The 19,341-nt window shown below is 36.2% G+C and overlaps 1 protein-coding gene across 10 annotated transcripts; it reads left to right on the top strand.

The window, feature by feature from the left end:
• The first annotated feature begins 2,586 nt into the window (after nucleotides 1-2,586).
• On the top strand, nucleotides 2,587-18,775 carry chst10 (carbohydrate sulfotransferase 10). Of its 10 annotated transcripts, none has more exons than XM_087235573.1 (6): nucleotides 2,587-2,838; nucleotides 7,351-7,475; nucleotides 7,662-7,768; nucleotides 7,880-8,114; nucleotides 8,281-8,386; nucleotides 17,812-18,775. In XM_087235573.1, the coding sequence occupies exons 2-6, from the start codon at nucleotides 7,379-7,381 to the stop codon at nucleotides 18,359-18,361; spliced, it is 1,095 nt and encodes a 364-aa protein (XP_087091699.1). In that variant the 5' UTR covers nucleotides 2,587-2,838; nucleotides 7,351-7,378; the 3' UTR covers nucleotides 18,362-18,775.
• The last annotated feature ends 566 nt before the right edge of the window (nucleotides 18,776-19,341 follow it).

Here is a 19,341-nt window from a genome sequence, read left to right on the forward strand (position 1 = left end):
AGCAGCAGGGTGGATTACTGTAATGGACTCCTCACTGGTCTTCCTAAAAAGACAGTCAGACAGTTGCAGCTCATCCAGAACGCTGCAGCCAGAATTCTAACCAGAACCAGAAAATCAGAGCACATCACACCTGTCCTCGGGTCTTTACACTGGCTGCCAGTTACATTCAGAATAGATTTTAAAGTATTTTTACTGGTCTATAAATCACTAAATAGCCTAGGACCTAAATACATTACAGATATGCTCACTGAATACAAACCTAACAGATCACTCAGATCTTTAGGATCATATAAAGTAGAAGTTCCGAGAGCTCAGTCAAAGTAGGGTGAATCAGCTTTCAGCCACTATGCCCCTCGCTGCTGGAATCAGCTTCCAGAAATGATCAGATGTGCTCCAACATTAGGCACATTCAAATCAAGACTGAAAACACATCTGTTTAGCTGTGCCTTTACTGAATGAGCACTGTGCTGCGTCCAACAGATTGCACTATCATGTTTTTCTCTTCTTCATTCTTTTATATCACATTTTTCCTGTTTTTGTTTTGTTTTGACGCATTTTTATTATTTGTTTTTATTTTAATTTTACTTGTGTCTTTATTCTTGTTTACGTAAAGCACTTTGAATTGCCACTGTGTATGAAATGTGCTATATAAATAAACTTGCCTTGCCATGCCTATATATATATATATATATATATATATATATATATATATATATATATATATATATATATATATATATATATTTTGTGTGTGTGTGTGTGTGTGTGTGCTGTCAATAGATTATTAAAGTTAACTAATAAATCACACATTTTAGCGATCAATCATGATTATTCGCAATTAAAAGGCTGAAACTTGTAATTTTGGCTATTCAAATGTAAAATCAATGTAAACTCAAGACAACAAATCTGTTTAATTTCAAAATACGATTTTTTTATCAGAATTTTTGCTTTTTTTTGTAACACGGATTTCTTCCTGTAAACAACATACCCACAATAAAACATCAAGATAATACAAAAAAAAAAAAAAACACAGTAAGTGCCATTTGAATTTCAAAACAATGCCAATAAAAAACAAAAATGATTTTCATGTAGGATTCTAAGTGGACTGCAAAAAAAAAAAAAAATCTTTTGGACAATCAGTCTTCACATCAGATAAAAAAAAAATTTAACGATCCTAAATAAGTGAGCAACAGTCGGAATAAGTAAGAAAGAACAAGAGAAATCAATGTAATTCATTATTTTTTTGTAAAAATTGTTTAACTGCATATAATAAAAATAATAATTTTAAAAATATATATTTATTTAATTTAATTTGTCAAAAAAAGGTTTGGGGGAGTGACCAAACATTCATTCATTTTCTTTTCGTCTTAGTCCCTTTATAAATCAGGTCGCCACAGAGAAATGAACTGCCAACTTATCTATTATATGTTTAAAGCAGCAGATACCCTTGTAATTTTGGCTATTCAAATGTAAAATTGATGTAAACTCAAGACAAAAAATCTGTTTAATTTCAAAATACTATTTTTTTATCAGAATTTTTGCTTTTTTTTGTAACACGGATTTCTTCCTGTAAACAACATACCCACAATAAAACATCAAGATAATACAAAAAAAAAAAAAAAAAAAAAAAACACAGTGCCATTTGAATTTCAAAACAATGTCAATAAAAAACAAATATGATTTCCATGTTGGATTCTAAGTGGACTGCAAAAAAATACAGGCGTTGCAAATATGGAAATTGGAAAATTATAATAATAAGGTATTTAATGCAAACAATTGTGCTTATTGAAAAGTTGGATTGCATTTGTAAGAGAACATTAATAATAAAATAGAAACAATTTTGCTTAGTACCCCTTTACATCCTGCTAGTTGCTAAGACAGTCCAGTCTGTTGACATTATCGGGGGACATTTATTCATTAATTCATTCATTTTCTTTTCAGCCTAGTCCCTTTATTAATCTGGGGTTGCCACAGTGGAATGAACCGCCAACTTATTCAGCATGTGTTTTATGCAGTGGATGCCCTTCCACCCGCAACCCATCACTGGTAAATATTCATAAACACTCATTCACACACATACTCAACAGGCAATCAGCAGCAGCATGTGTATGAGTAAAAAGTTTAGGGGCTGGCTCCAGAAAGTGCAATATACAGACAGTGCAAAATACAACAACATACTCCCGATAAACAAAACTATATACAAAAAATGGGGGTTCAAGGGTGCTCTCTTGGAAAAACTAAGAAAAACATCAAGAGACATTAGTACACATTTCTTATATTTCCTAAAAGTCTCTGTAGCAAATAGTATATACAGAAGAGTTAAATTGTATAGTTATGGTATGAAAAGTATATGAATGTCTGTAGGCTGTTGTGTGTGTGTGTGTGTGTGTGTGTGTGTGTGTGTGTGTGTACCTGTGTGTATGTATATATGTATGCACATAATATTAAATAAGTAAATAAATAAGTAAATAAAATAAATAAAAAAGAGGCAATGGTGGTGATGGGGAGTATGAAGTAATAGGGAACAGTATTATCTCTGTGCAAATTCGGTCTGCACTCCAGTACAGAAGAAGGCGGTAATGTACCATTGACGTTGGATGCCGACCGCCGTTAAACATCAAGGAAGAAGTAGGTTGTTGACTCCCATAGATACATTAGATGTCGCCTGGCCTATTGTTGTCTAGTGGACGGAATGCGTCAATAGCGCCGCCATCTTGCTACTTGGTAGCGCTCCTTTGAAATGAATGCGGGACCAAGGTACAGTGGAGGACTGTGGCCATCCAAAGCCGGAGATATATATACACTTATATCTATGATCGGGAGTTTTCCTGGATGTTAGTATGTAATTATTATTTCTTAATTACGAAAATTATAATTTTACACCATTTTTCTACATTGATGTATCAGAAACCGCACTGGCATTCTTGACAAAAAAGCTTGTGTTTGATAAATTTAATCTAATCCGTGTCCTGAAACACACCTCCTCTCCCGCTTTCACTTCTCATACTGACGGAGGGAGCGATTCGTTTGTGAATGAATCCCCCGAACGACTCTTTCACTAACGTTAGCCGACAATAATACAAGTTTCTGGCAGCGCAGCATCTCGTTGTCATATTTCTTTTGCATTGTTTGCTGATTTTATTAAACAAAACTAGCATAAGCCGAGTGTTTAGTGCGATTTGGAACTGCTTTGTCGTATGGTGAGTGCAGTAAGTGACTGTATCAGATATAACGTTAACGTTACCTGATTAGCACAAAAGTTCAGAACATACAAAAATCGCAAAAAAAACTTATTATTACCTATGAAATGTTCTGCCTTTGTGCTTTGTTTTCTTTGTTTGCTCGTTACTACACCCGTAGACAGCGCTAAAGTCCTGCATCTTCACGTAATAACACTGTCTTGAGTGCGGTTGAATGACATTTGTCCTGGGAGCACTGTACCAATGTGGCGGCGCTATTGACGCATGCTCAGGGTCCCTATGCGATATCTCTTGTATATATCTATGGTTGACTCAAACCAACAATCCACCGCAGTAGGTGGCGGTAATGCACCTTTTCGTTGGATGCCGAATGCAAAACAAAAAGAAGAACAGCAGCGCAGTTATGTGTATCGATTCTGTACGTATCACAGAGAAAGGTACTAAGAACTGATTACGGATGCAACTAACATTAACGTTGAGCGGATTACAGATCCCGAAGTTACTTTGGGAGCTCCGACAAGAGAAGATTATAGAATATTTTCAATGAAAAGGTTTGGACTGGACTGTTTGCAATATGTAAGTTACAGGCGAGCAGTGAAAGGTGGGCCATTACTGCATTTTAAACGTTTATCTTCTAATTATAAAAACTGTAAGAAAAGCAATAACATTGACTCGCTACTGCTTAGCGTGGTTTTAACAGTTTTGTACCCAGCAAACAATCAACGTCCGATGACCGGTAAAAAGGCGTCCCCTACACGTCCCGTCATGGTTGAAAATTTATCCAAAACGGAAATTGATATCACGTCACGTCTTTTGGCCTTGAATAAATAGTCTGTTCTGCACGACATCTGAATGTATTAATTTACCTTATAATGTTATTTATTATTATTGCAATAACAGGCGATTACAATAAAAAAATACAGTAGAATAAGTATAATACAATGTAAATATATCGCACGAAAAGAGAACAATTTTAAAGAAGTTTTACAATGGCAAAGAGAAAGATAGTGACAAAAAAGACAATAAAAAAAGAGAGGGGCACACGAATAAAATAATACAAATTTATGGAAAATATTATGCTTTGTTTTATGAGTCTCTGAAAGGGTAGGTACAGATCCATTTCCTGTTTAAAAAATACAAAATTTGGTTTCATTTTTTATATTTACACAGGTATATAAAAAACTTTGCATATTATCCCGAAAAAAAAAAAAACTTTGCATATTATTAACCCGAATTAAGGAATTGCTTTTCTTTAATGTAATACATGTCTATAGCTTAAAGAAAAACAAATCTTTTGGACAATTAGAGTCTTTACATTACATTTACAATTTTCAAAAAAAATTAATTATCCCAAAGAAGTGAGCAACAGAATCTGAAGTTCCACAGAAAGAACAAGAGTAATATAGTTAATTTCCTTTATTTCTGATAAGTTCATATTTCCTAATACAGAATTTATGCTGTTTTTCAGTTTTTTGCCTTTTGACCACATGATTTTACATAGGCCTAAACTGCTGTCTTAAATTAATAATTTTAACAAATATTTTACAACAACAAAAGTAACTATACTGGTTAATTTATGAATAAAAATATAATGCAAAATATCCTGAATTTATCACATGAAAAATGATCATGTACATGTTTTATAGGTTGTAGTCATGCCTGTATATGTTGCTTTTAGCATAGAATAAATGTATTACAGTTTTTCTCAGTCACTTTGCCACATTTTTTTAGATCAGAAGTGAAATTTGCAAAACAGTGAGCATAAGTGTATTTCTCAAAACAACGCATATAATTAGCAAAACACCACAGGTTACCTGCAAAAGCTCTCCTGCTCAATTAGTTCAGCTCTCAAAACAAATTTTCTGTTTCAATGTACATGTCAGTGGCTTCAGAATGGCAAGTTCTTCTATCATTGTGTTCAATATTATCATGTTGTCAGTATTAGTGTACTCTGGAGGGCTGTTCTGATCTAAACTATGGCAATATTTTGTTTGGCTGTTTGTACATTAATTTGTTGCCAGATCATGTCATTGTTATACAGAATAGGAAAATACAGCACTGCATAACACAAAGAAAAAAACAAAGTAAAAATGTGAACATAGGACAACCTTCTTTTAGACCTTCATTAAAAAAGTCAAGATTTACCTGGGAGAAATTGACAAATTGTAAAGTGATTTAGGAAAAAAATTCTAATGGAAATGTATAAAAATGCATTGACAAAATATATGATAACTTGTTCAGCCATTTTTCATGTAAGGAAATGCCATGAACGAACAATTAAATGTTGTGGGGAGGGAAAAGATTCAACAGAGGCCAAAATAATAGTTTGATCAACATTACATCAGCAATTGATAATGTAGGAAGCATCAGAGAATTGCACATAATCATTTGCATGGAAGCATTTGCAACTTGTTCATATTGAGAAGCTGCTTTCCTGATGTACAGGAAGTGACACGATGATGTGAAGATTGAACAGGGAGTTTTGAGAATTTCAATTCTGATCTGAGAATTGCACCAGAGAAAAACTGTTACAGATTTAATGTTTATTCATTAAATAAAATAACCACAACACCTGAAAGTACAAAAACACTAAAATAATGGGTTATGTATAAGACATGCTCTTTGAAGAAATAAGCAGCTTTAGCCTAATGCAAAAAAAAAAGTTTGCACTTTGCAGTCAAAATTGATAAGAATTTAATTTAGCAAAAGAAAAAACATGCAATATATTTTAGACGGAATTCAGTGTAAAATGTAAAACAATTTATTGAATTATTCTAGAATATTTTGTAGAGTGAATCAACATGAACGGCAGCTGATATTTTTTTTTATCTAACAGCTGAAAAACTACATGCTGAATGCTGTGAGTTTGCATCAGCCTATCCTCACTCGCTATCCTTCAGCTTGGTCTCTGATGTATCAGGGGTCACCATAGCAGAATGAACCACCAATTATTCCAGCATATGTCTTAGACAGCGGATATCCTTCCAGCTGCAAACCAGTACTGGGAAATACCCATACACACATTCACACACACACACACACTTATACACTACTGCCAATTACTCCCTATTATTCATCTATACCTCATGTCTTTGGACTTTTTTACTTTTGTACATTTTTGAGGCGCTACTTTACTTTTACTTGAGTACAAAAGTTTTATTTTTACCAAAGTAATTTTAAACATGAGTATCGTTACGTCTTCTTAAGTAAAGGATTTGTGTACTTTTGCCATCTCTGCGCACACATACACACACACACACAGAGCGACACACAGCATCTCTCATTCACAAACATATAAACAGCATCCATATATATGCGCTTGTGCTCGCTTGCTCAGGAGCGATATTGTTAGACCGCGCCCCTGCTCCTGCTCCCTTTCAAATTACACCACCGGTCAAATTTACCGACCGCTCCCGCGCTTTTTTCGTAAATTTATTCCCGCAGTGCAAGAAATCTGGTCGGATCCCATGGCTCCCGGGCTACAGCAGCGGGAATGTAGACCTCTCGTATTTACCACGTCTCCTAGTTTTGTATGAACGAGAAGGAAATACTGCCAAACTGCAGGTTACTTGGTGCGCGACTCACCATCTTACCTCACCTCTATCTCTCTCTCCTCCACACGGTCCTGTTATGACAATCATGCATATTCATTTTTAGCCATTAAATAAATAATATTTATTATTTAATACTTGTCTCCTATTTAAGTGAATTGTTTTTATGACGGTTTAACAGTATTGAAAGTGACATCGTTGCTATTTTTAGATCCTGCGTTATACCATATTACTGTATTACCACTTAAGCCTACTGTCAAGTGTCTCTCTTTTTTTTTTAAAATAAGACCAAACTAATTTGTTCTTTATTCTGCATTAAACAGAGAAGTTAAATGTGCTAATTACATTTTTTTTTAAGTTACTCGATTGTTGAACGAATTCAACAGTTTGCTGTATTCTTGCTGGAATGTGTGTCTGGCCTCTGTTTTAATAATTATTTCCTCAGTGCTACACCAAATGGTGTGGGGAAAACACATAAACCATGTCATCTCTTATCACATCCTTTAGCTACTTTTCTGGAATGCACAGTAAAATTAATAAACATCTCTTAACTAATTTCCGAACTCCAATTTTTATTTTATTTATTTTTTTTTTTTTAGGATTTGTCAGCCAGTTTGTTTGCCAACGATGCGCCGTCATTGGTTGCTGGTTGGTGCTTGTGGCTGGGTGCTACTTATTCTTATGTTTGTCAGCAAGTTCATCAACTTCAGCTTCAGAATACCAGGTGGTATGTTTAACTATCCTGAGCAAAAAATTTAAAGATATACGCAATTAAATGTGTTTTATGGTTATTCTACTATTCTAATTTGTAACTTCATTACAAATTACAAATTACAACTTCAACATTGACAATTTTGACATATAAATGGCATTAAGGCACTCCCAATGTTTCCCTTTGATTCATTTTTAGACTACGCAGGGAGGTCAGAGATATTTGTTTGGACTTTGTCATCTGTTACTACAAAACTTCCTTCAGTTGTGTGGCCGGAAAAGGGAGCATCACAGCCATATATATTGGTGAGACAGTTTGTTGGTTTATATTTTTGCTTTATCCAAAGCAACTTGAATTGTTTTTAGTTTTACATGAATGTTTTTTGTGTCATTTATATTAATGGTTTTGCTTATTAGTCTTCAGTTAGTCCCTCTGTGGTGGAACCCATAGACTGGCACTTAGTGAACGAGAAGCGTTTGGAGCAGTTGTCAACAGTTTGCAGCAATTCATCTATTTGGAACCTTACTCACACAACTGTGCGCAAGTTTGTCTTGGACCGCATTTTTGTTTGTGACCAGCACAAGATACTCTTCTGTCAGACACCCAAAGTTGGAAACACACAATGGAAAAAGGTTCTCATTGTCCTTAATGGTAAGACGTGTTCATGTAAAAAGTAAAATGAATGAAAATAACATTTGATAAATTTTACAGCTTAATAAAAACTTTTTTCCATTATACCTCAAATAAGATGAATTATGGCAAATTGTGTGTCTTTCTTGAATGTAAAACATGCTGTTTTTTTGTGTTTGTTTTTCAGGAAAGTTCTCCAAGGTTGAAGCTATACCAGAGAACCTAGTTCATGACCATGAAAGAAATGGCTTACCTCGCCTGTCTTCTATGACTGACACAGAAATCCATCAAAGGTTCATATTAGTTCACTTAACATAAACAATTATGTGAAGACTAGTTTTTTGTCAAATAAATGCACCTTATCCGCATTTTTTAAAAATCATTTTATTAATCATTTACTTAGTAGATTGATTGGCTGGCCAGTATTTGGTATCTAGTTAAGAACGCTCTGCAGAGTAGAGAAACCTGCGTTGTGAGAAATGCGGGCGGTGGAACAGAAGCAAGAAACTCTCTCTTGCATGGTTGTGAAAAAGTAGCCTGTCTATGCATTTTCCCTACAAGCACACCGTCTGACAGTGTATTGCTGGAAACATTATAACCCCATTCTTCAATTAAACCGGACAAAGTCAACATGTTAGTTTTTCTGGCAAATAATTTAAAACAAAATACAAAAGGTGAAGAGAACCTACGCTGTTTTTTTAAACATCTGACTTATATTGTTACTAGGTTAATATTTTCTTTTTACTTATAATTATTAATATTTATATTATTATTACACTGATTACTAAAGTGCCATTTACGCTATTTGTTAAGTAAAATGTAACGTTTAATTGTTATTATTATACGGTTTCAAGCAGTTAAAGTTATTTAATATTTAACTACAATAGTTATAAAAAGTTTTGTGTTGCTTTATTAACGAAAGTTCAAAAATAAACACGTACACTTATACGGATGTTTTATTTATTAATATTTAATTAAGTTATTCCTTAATTTTTACATAAAAGGTAAATTAACTTGGGTAGGCTACTTTATTTGTTGATGTACGAGATCTAGGAACATGTTTGCCAGTAAATAATGTTCTCACCACTTATAATAGATAGATAAATAACTTGCGCAAAGGATACAATAAAAAAAAAATGCAAGAGCTTAATCTTTCAAAGTCTAGAGAGAGAATTAATATTAGTTAATATTAATGATTATAACACGACTTGCGTTGTATGATAAACGCCTCACAATGTCGTGATCTTTTCTGAAGAACAGATAATTCATGTTATCGCCGTCTCCCCAGCCAGGTTTTCATCTGCTTTTTTTCTTCTTCTTCTCGCTACAAACAATGAAGTATCTGCGCCAGACCAGTGGTTTAAATTATATTTTACTCTCCTGATTTCTTTTCTTTTTATTTAAAAAAAACATAAATGTTTAAAGTTTTGTATTGCATATATATTTTTAAAGATTATCATTCAGCCTACCTGCAGCGCATATAATGCCTAGTTCAGACTGCGTGATTTTAGCCCCGATTTTGGCTCGCCGACAGGTTTTGAGAAATCGCAGACAAATGCCTGAAATCCCAGGCGAATCGCTGCTCGTGTACGTGAGTGACAATCATACAGTATGAACTTTCAAAGACGCGATCTGAGAGAATCGCCGATGAGTCGGCGATGCCTGTGAGATATTTGGCATGCTAAATATCTGGAGCTGTCGGCGATTCAAATCATGCCGTGTGAATTGAGTTTTGACTGAAAATAACATCAGCCATCGCCTACAGCCAATGAGAGAGCAGCTTTCACTTATGTGTGCGTGTCTGTATACCTGCTGCAGGCCAGCGGGAGGCTGGGGGAGAAGTTAAAAGCGCTCTTTTTCGGTTTATTTGGACCCACGAAACGGAGGAAAACTAGTGGAGATTTGACAGGACTCAGGAGCAACCGTGTCTGTTTGACATTTCATACAGAAAGAAATTAGTTTATTATCAACTTTGAGGAGAAATGGCTAGTTCCCTTTAAACCCAGGCGAGCAAACATGTACATGTTATACCCCATTAAAGGCTTCTTTCTCATTATGTAGTTAATAACAAAAGATATACTACGTGTTTTTGGCTGTGAGACGTAGTTTGGACTAAGTTGTCGGCGATTCTTCCTATAGTAAAGTCATGCAATGTGAATGTCCCTGTGGCCGATCCATCTTGCAGTGTAAACAAAGCAGCGACGAAATGCTAGCTCAGATAATCATGCAGTGTGAAAACATCTGTGACACGACTACTTTAAAAATCATGCAGTCTGAACTCGGCATAAGAGGTTGTGTGCTGGACAAATCCCCTTTACTCATGCTACCTATTTCATTTATGACACTGTAAACTTGACTTGGCAGGCTGATCATCTTTAAACTCATAAGGTATCTTTAACTTGAGACTGCTTCTGCAAAATGTGATGTTTCTTATTACAATTGTTAGCGGTATCAAAATGAAAGCAAACATTAAAAAGGGTTTTGTTTTATCAATTGTATAGTTTAGTTTTAATAATAATGTATATAATAAATTATAATATTGATTAATGTGTAGACTACAGTGTCCAACAAAAACATTTTTATTAGGTTACTCTAATAGACCTAATCCCTAACTGAAAAATGAATGTGAAAAGGACAGGCAGTTGCGTCTTTGCTAAAATTAATTTAACGACAAATTTCTTTTGCGTTTTTTTCCCCTTTAAAGATCAAGAGAGCTGTATTTAAATAATTATTTAACTAAAACATGAATTGAATGCCCAGTTCTTTTGTGTGTGAGGTAAGTGCGCCTCCGCATCTGCGTTTTTAAAGGTTACAGGTGCACCCTGACCAGACGCGGGGACTAGATCTCTGCACTAGGGTTGTAACAATGTACCGGTATGACGGTCTACCACGATTTGAACGTGCACGATTATCATACCATGAACAATTGCATATCAACGGTTTTAACCCTTAAAGACCGAGACAGCCGCCCGCGGCTAAAAATAAGTATTGCTCTTAAATGTTTAATAACTTTTGATCCGCTGATCTGATTCATACAATTCAAAGATTGGCATAAAGAAGAGAATCTCAGCTTTCCAGTGCTGTATCACATAACATTCGCGGACTTTCAGAGCTCCGGAATCAGTGCGGTTACGTCATCAAAATTTGACAACGCTGATTTGACAAAGAAACGCTCGTCACTGTGTCTCCGGACAAACCAGACATGATACATTGATGCATTGTCCCTCCTCCATGCCCAGATTGGTTCAAACTCGCTATCACTCAACTAATAAGCATAGGTTTCGCTTTTGTTTGTGGACCAACAATGAGCTTTTTGAACAACAAGGAATGAAAGATAGGCATACATTTATGCACGGTTAAATAAAACGCAAAAAAAAAAAAAAGTTTTGCATGAAATAATTCTCATACTAAGTACTTTTGCATGCACAGCAGCACAGAAACATGACAAAACAGTGACACAGCAAAGACGAACTGCTGCTCTTGCTGTTTTCAAAAGACGCAAATGAAGGTGCAGCTGTTTGTCTGCATTGCAGACAACCATATCCAAATCCATATCCACAGACAACCATATCCATGCTGGCACATAAAACCTAAGGATGTTCCATATTGAATCTAGTTTCGTTATGTAACTATTTATAGTATAGTAAATATTTATATCTATTTTTTTACTGAGGATTTGCACCATGTTTATTTGGACTTTATTTAGACTTTGACACATTATTTATTATTTTCTTATTTCTTTTTATTTGTTCATTGTAAGTGGTGTTGTTTATAGCAACTGAAAATATATTATTTAGAAAAAGTCAAATTTGCTTCAATGTTCTATTATTTTGTAACATTTGTAACATACCGTATACCGCGAAACCGTCAAACCGTGGTATTGTTTTAGACGATTATCATACCGTAAAAAATTCATACCGTTACAACCCTACTCTGCACTATTGCTTTAATTTCACAATTTTCATAACTGCATTGCATTTTCATATGTTAAAATATCAAAATTTATGTTCTGAAAGTAGTAGGAATGACGGAAGTGTCACTTTTAAGTGAACTTCTGTCACGTGTTATTTTAGTATGATGAAAAAAAAATTATTTAACAAAAATAGTAATGCAGTATTTTTCGCTCTGCCAAGCCTTCTCTGTTGCTGTGTGGAGCAGCAGCCTGTGTCAGTAACCTTTTTTCTAGTATTTGTTCTAAATAAGTATTCGTAAAAACACGCTATTCGTGCTTATCCGAATACCGTATTCGGGTTCGGCTCCACCCATATATATATATATATATATATATATATATATATATATATATATATATATATATATATATATATTTTTTTTTTATATATATATTTATATATATATATATTTATATATATATATATATATATATATTTTTATATATATATATATATTTTTATATATATATATATATATATATATATATATATATATATATATATATATATATTTTTTTTTTTTTTTTTGCTTTGCATCGCACCTCCTGCGATGTGCGCATCCGCGATAATCACATCGGGATTTCGATGCTGAAACGATGTATCGTGCAACCCTAATCTGAAGTGTTGTCACACAGTTTTAGGCCTGGATTTCATCAATAGTCTTGAATCTACTAACACAGACTATATAGACTTAGCACTAGTGTTTGAAAGTAATTTGCGTTTTCCTCCTGTAGAAAAACGTCATAAGAACAATGTTTAGTGGCTCAATGTGTTACAACAGTGTTTTTAAAAGTCTAAACACTTTATTGATATAGTGTACAGCCAAGCACATGTGGTCAGAACACAAACGAGTCGCATGTAATAAAGGATTAAGCGTTCACCCAAAGTAAAGTCTGTCTAAGCCAGGTCCAAGCAAAATGCCTGCAGGTGTCTGTAGCTCCGCTCACTCTGCCTCTTTGCCCTTGTTTGGTATCCCGCCGTAGGTGTGATGACACGAGAACAAAATGGTGATGGTTGGCCGCGCCTACTTGTAGCTTTTTCTGCTGTGTTCAGAAACCTATGGGTGACATCACGGATACTACGTCCATATATTGTACAGTTTATGGTGTGAATGTACCACTTACACTTTATACTACAAAATGGCGTAGAACAGTCCGTAAGTTTGTTTGATTTGGGACGAACCTTACGTCTCCTGGAAGGAATTACCATGGTTGAGCTTTTTGTTTATAGTGGTGTTGTTGTGCCTGTTGTGATTTTCTGCCTAACAGAAGTATGGGCTGCAGGCTGCTGCTCCCAGGCCTCCTTTGCCACATCCAAAAGGCCCCTGGGTTGTCGGCCACAGAGGAGCTCAAATGGGGTGAAACCAGTTAAGGCCTGTGGGACTTCATGGACGCTAAAAAAGGCATAGGGCAACATGAGGTCCCAATTGCGCTTGTCCTTTGTGGCAATCGACCTCAGCATCTGTTTAACAGGTTTGTTAAAGCACTCGACCAAGCCATTCATCTGTGGGTGGTAGACTGTAGTCCTCAACTGCTTCACTCTCAGCAACCTGCAAAGATCTGCCATTAGCCTGGACATGAAGAGAGTACCCTGATCGGTCCGGATCTCTGGTGGGATGCAGAGAGAGCAGGAAAAGCTCCTAAACAATGACATTGGCGGGGGCTTTTTGGGTAGTCAATCACCAGGATGTGCTCATGTCCCTGGGCAGACATAGGCATAGATCCATCTCAAAACGCTCGAAGTGCACCTCAGTGGTGGGTAACTGGATGAGTAGACCGGGGGAGGGGTGAAACAGGATTGGCAGAACTCAGGCTTGGGTCCGGTAGTATTTCAGCCTGATGTACCCGTGTTGTTCTTTTGCGAATGAGCACCCTCCCTTGACCTTTTGGAACACATAGAACAGGTTAGAATTTTGAGAAGAGGACTCACCGTCTCTCCTGCAGTCCAGTCCGGGACCAAAAGAACAGGCCTCTGATGGGGTCTTCGACTCTGCCTCCGTCGACGGGGGCTCCCTCTGGAGCTGGCAGGCAGGGCAGTGGTGGCTAGCAGCGATCAAACTCAGGCCAGTCTCTACCATGCAGCACGTGCACTGGTAAGTCTTTTACCACTCCCAACTTCTACTGGTCATGTGTCGAGTTTTTGGAAATGGTCACACTGCCAGCTGGAACTTTTCAGGTGTCCCCAGTGGACACAGGTGAATGGCAAGGAGATTTTTGATCCAGCCAGGGGTGCACTGATTCACCCTGTACCTGACTAATTGCACTTCCAGGGTCCAGGAGGGCAAAATGGCTTGCCATTAATTTTAACATCTGCTTCAGGGGCTCTCTCTCAGGCAGCTCCCAATGGACAATACTACCTGACAGCCAGGTTCAGGAAGGGGGCACCAAAATCCCCATGGGCATTGGCTCCTTCTGTGGAAAGTAAGCCACCAGCCTGCCTCCGATGCGTGTTGCTCCTGGACCACCCTCTGTGGAAAGGCAGTGCTCGCTGCCCTCCTTCCCTGTTTAGGGTTGTATCCACCAGCTCAATGGCCTCGACAAGCTCCAAGGTGGTCGACAGGTTTCTCATCCCCACTTGTCGACGATGTGACCGAGGGAGAGCCCGGATCAGTCTGTTCATGACCACTCGCTCTGCTACCTGGCTGGCTGTTGGGTGCCCCTCGAAAAACACAGTATTGCGTGAGCCGAGCTAGATTAGCTGCTTGGGCATGAGCTGGCAGGTGGGGTTTTACACCCAGTCAAAAAATTGTTGACCTGCACATGTTGGTGATAGTCCCAGATGGGCCAGAGTTTCCCACTTCGCTTCCACAGAGCAATCAGTTTCACAGTGCCTCACCCGTTGGCAGGGGGCCAAAGCCTGTGCCCAGTCATTGACATGCCACCCCTACATTGTGACGGTGGTCTCAAACACCTTTAGATAGGAGTCGATGACGTTATGGGGGTCAATTTTGGTAGGATCTGAGTGGCGCGTACTTGAGGGTCTGGCAGCAAAAAGCGTTGAGTGGCAGCTATGCATGGGCCCAAGAGCTCCTGCTCTGTCTGCTCCTGTCGAGTGGCCAGGTGCTTGGCTACTGGCAAAGGCTAACTTTGATGAGCCACTGGAGAAGTTGGTCTATGTTGAAACAACGGGAATGTTTGCCTAAAAAAATAATAATAATTAAGGGGTCTGTGCATCAGTGATTCTTCACTCTTTTGCCTGCATTCTCCATCAGTGTAAATGGGAAAAGAATCACACAACAAGTAGGATTAAAGTGTAGGTCCCAGAGGGTGGATTTATTTTTAATTGTGACAAACAAGTGCGATTAAGGGTGGTGCACCGCTGTGTGTTGTTCTCTTTTCTGCAGGCTGTCAGTATAGTGCTCCAGGATGGCTGATCGGTCATTAGCTGCTGTCTGAAAGAGGAAAAAGTGAAGGCGTTAGTGCTCTGTCTCATAGAGATGTGTCTCCCACTCTGGCTGAGTTTGTAAGGCTTCTGTAGCTTGTGGTTGATTAGCTGCAGCTGGCGCTGATCAGCCTGGACCTAGGGTGTGCAGGTGTTCTTCGTTTTCCAGAGTGGCACTGATGACCATTAATGCTGGACAGTTTAATGCGTTATTATGCAGTTCATGCATAAATTAATTAATCAATGGCATCAATTATTTTATCGATAATATTTTGAAACTTCGTTGTTTATTGGCTTTAAATACACATACTGGGAAGCCATAGGTCACAAGAGGTTGGATAATTGATTAGTATTGGCATGGGTAACATAATTCTCACACTTCCCAACCAATGAGAGCATTTCGGGAAGGACTAAGACTGCCGTTGCTTCTGTATATAAAGAGATGACTCAAAAAAAAGAAAATGATAACTCAAGAAATGAACCTATCAAATTTTTGATAACACTTGATAGAGAACTCAAAAATGAACTAACCTTCTCCTACACCTGGACAATGTGTGTATGCAGGACTTTCTCGATTCAAATAAAAGATTTGTTCAAAATCAACGAATCATTCAAGAATGACCCATCACTAGCTCTCACATGAACTGGATTGGTACAATAATATGGATAAAAGTAGCAAGCTCTTAAATGGACATTTTCAGTAAATGGTGAAGTTGTCAAAATCAAAGCTTTGTCACTACTGAAGCAGAGTTTCCATATCACCAAAGTACTTCAAGTCATCACTCGAATACAGTACACACCATTGATGCTACCAAATCATGCACGCAAACAGTGAATGAAGTAACTTTAGGGCTCAGCAGACTCCTTTGGGGAGTTCATTTACATTTTCAACTAAATAAAGAATCTAGTGTTTTTTTAGCAACTCGCTTGGTGGAGAGGAATACATAAATGCTGAGTTGATTTTGTTTTATTTCTATTTCTTGACATGTTAGTTGTTTATTATTCAAAGAAAATTGAGTACAAGCATGTACTTCACAGATTAAAATTCGTTGTTTTCAAACACTTTACCTCACTCCTAACAGTGGCAGCTGCTACAGAATGGACCATTTATGTAGTTTCCTGATAAAATGAAAAGTTTTTGTTTTTACTGGTTACAAAATACATTTCTGAATGCTAAGTTGATGTTGCTTGCAACTGTCCTGTTGTAGACCCTCTTCACAAGCCTGTCGCCTGACACATTTAACGGTCATCATAATATTAAATCCTTGAACATTTTTAATGTTTAAATAATAAAAAAATGTATGAACATTTATATGCATTTATAAATATATTATGTTATCTTTGCGTGAAATTACAAAAAAAAAGAATTACCTCTTATACAAGGTGTTTCTAATGCAGCTTCTATGGGGCTGAGAGTAAATTTGATATCAGTCTCACACAATTTTTTCCTTTTTTTGAAAGTCTTGATAACACCATAGTGGAGTTTTTCTGAGAGACCCGGAAATGGGAAAAAGGGTCTGTTATCAAGCCTCTAAAATCTGAACTTAACTTAATTTCTATTACAAATTTGGTAACCTTTTATGCTCTGGTAGTGGCAAATACCTTTGGTTGTAAATTCAATTTGACTATGCCATTAAAGTTGAGATTTAAAATATTGTAACTGCCAAAATGCTATGGGAATATGTTTTGTTCTTGTTCATACACTTACTCTATACTTTTGAAAATAAAATGCTTACTGCGTCTTTTTAAAAAGCATTCGTTTTTTATGCATAACAAATCAAATAATCACATTTTTTTCACAGAAAACCATGCAATAAATCGTGATTACAAAAATTAATTGTTGTCTAGCAACAATTAATATACAGTTGAAGTCAGACTTATTAGTCTCCTTTTGAACTTTAACCTAATTAACCTAGTTAAGCCTTTAAATGTAACTTAAAGCTCTATAGAAGTTTCTTGAAAAATATCTAGTAACATATTATTTACTGTCATCATGACAAAGATAAAATAAATCAGTAATTAGAAAGGAGTTATTAAAACTATCATCTTTACAACTATGTTGAAAAAAATATTTTCTGTTAAAGACATTGGGGAGAAAAATAAACAGGGGGGCTTATAATAACATGGAGACAGGATCACAAAGGTTCTTTGAAGGTCATGTAAAACGAGTTGACTAAATATCCTAAATGATTTAGTAATTCATTGAAAATCCAACCACCAACTCCACCTGCTTTGTATAGCTGCAATCTTAAGCAAATGTTTTCAATTAACTGTATTGTTAAAATATTGATTTATCTGCTTTGTTCATCCTCACTTATAACTGTATTAAGTTTTATTGTATGGCTGATATGACATAATGTTATTCTGATGTGTTTGTTTCACAGGTTGAATTCCTATTTCAAGTTCTTTATTGTCAGAGACCCATTTGAGCGCCTTATATCTGCTTTCAAGGACAAGTTTGTGAAGAACCCAAGATTTGAACCCTGGTACAAACATGACATTGCCCCAGCCATTGTTCGCAAATATCGCAGAAGCCACCACGATGACAGCGAAAGTGTTGGTCTTCGGTTTGAGGATTTTGTGCGTTACTTGGGTGACAAAACAGGCCGACAGCACTTGGACAGGCAGTTTGGTGACCACATTATTCACTGGCTGACATATGCTGAGCTTTGTGCTCCTTGTGATATTTCCTACAATGTTGTGGGACACCATGAAACTCTGGAGCTTGACGCTCCTTATATTTTAAAATCTGCTGGAATTGCTGGTCTGGTGTCTTACCCCAGTATCCCACCAGGCATAACGCGCTACAACCGCACAAAAGTGGAACGCTACTTTTCTGGAATCAGTCAACGAGACATTCGCCGCCTTTATGCTCGTTACCAGGGAGACTTCAGCTTGTTTGATTACCCGAAACCTGCCTTCTTACTAAACTGATGGAGATTTCTTGTGAATATTTAGGAGTTTATAGCTTACTTAAAAAATAGGGTGCCTATTTGACCTACATGATGGATGGATGGAATATATTTTTTTACACTAATCTGAGACTACACAATAATTTATTTACATGTTGACAAAGTGACTTTGTCAAGGCACTTTAAACCATAATCTTCTTAACTGAAACAGTGCATCAGAAAAGATGATATTTTCATTTTGTTTTTAAATGTATGATTTGACAAATTTTCACTTGTTTTAGAGTGCAAGTTTTCTGTTTACCATATAGTGAATCCGTTGTGATATTACTTTACGAATTTAATTCATTTCAGACATTGGTCAAATGTGGACTGTTTCCTTTTTTATTTTCTTTGATGCCTTTTTTTAACAATAAACGAAATGTTCTTTATCGTGAAATGCAAAAGTTTCTATGGTTAGGGTTATGAGGTGTAAACATTGTTTCAAAAAGATGTGCTCAATATTTACAGTTTGTGGCCATGAAAGAATATCCCATGTCCAATATAAAAGAGTTAAGAAACCAGGTACCCTGACTGAACACTTCGAGTGCAATAAAAAAAAGTGTGGTTATGAAGTATTGCCTAATAAATTGTTCTGAAATGGAACAAAGTGATTTGATATTTGAACTGGGTTTGAACTGGGTTTAAAGTTATCAAAAGTTAATGAAGCTAATCTCAAATGCTCAGTGACTATTTAGAGTATTTTATAACTCTTTGAGCACCACGAACCTCGTCATATTGCTTAAGTGATTGATATATATATATATATATATATATATATATATATATATATATATATATATATATATGTATATATATATATATATATATATATATATATGAATGTTCTAAATTTTAAGTAGATTTGTTTTTAAATCAATTGCTATTAATCCTCTTGAGGTCCTCAAATTCTATTACATTGAACTAAGAAAGTGTTAAATGGCAAAATTGATAAAATGTTTTTGA

This window comes from Danio rerio, chromosome 1, assembly GCF_052040795.2.
Source record: "Danio rerio strain M-AB ecotype USA chromosome 1, GRCz13ab, whole genome shotgun sequence".
NCBI lineage: Eukaryota > Metazoa > Chordata > Actinopteri > Cypriniformes > Danionidae > Danio > Danio rerio.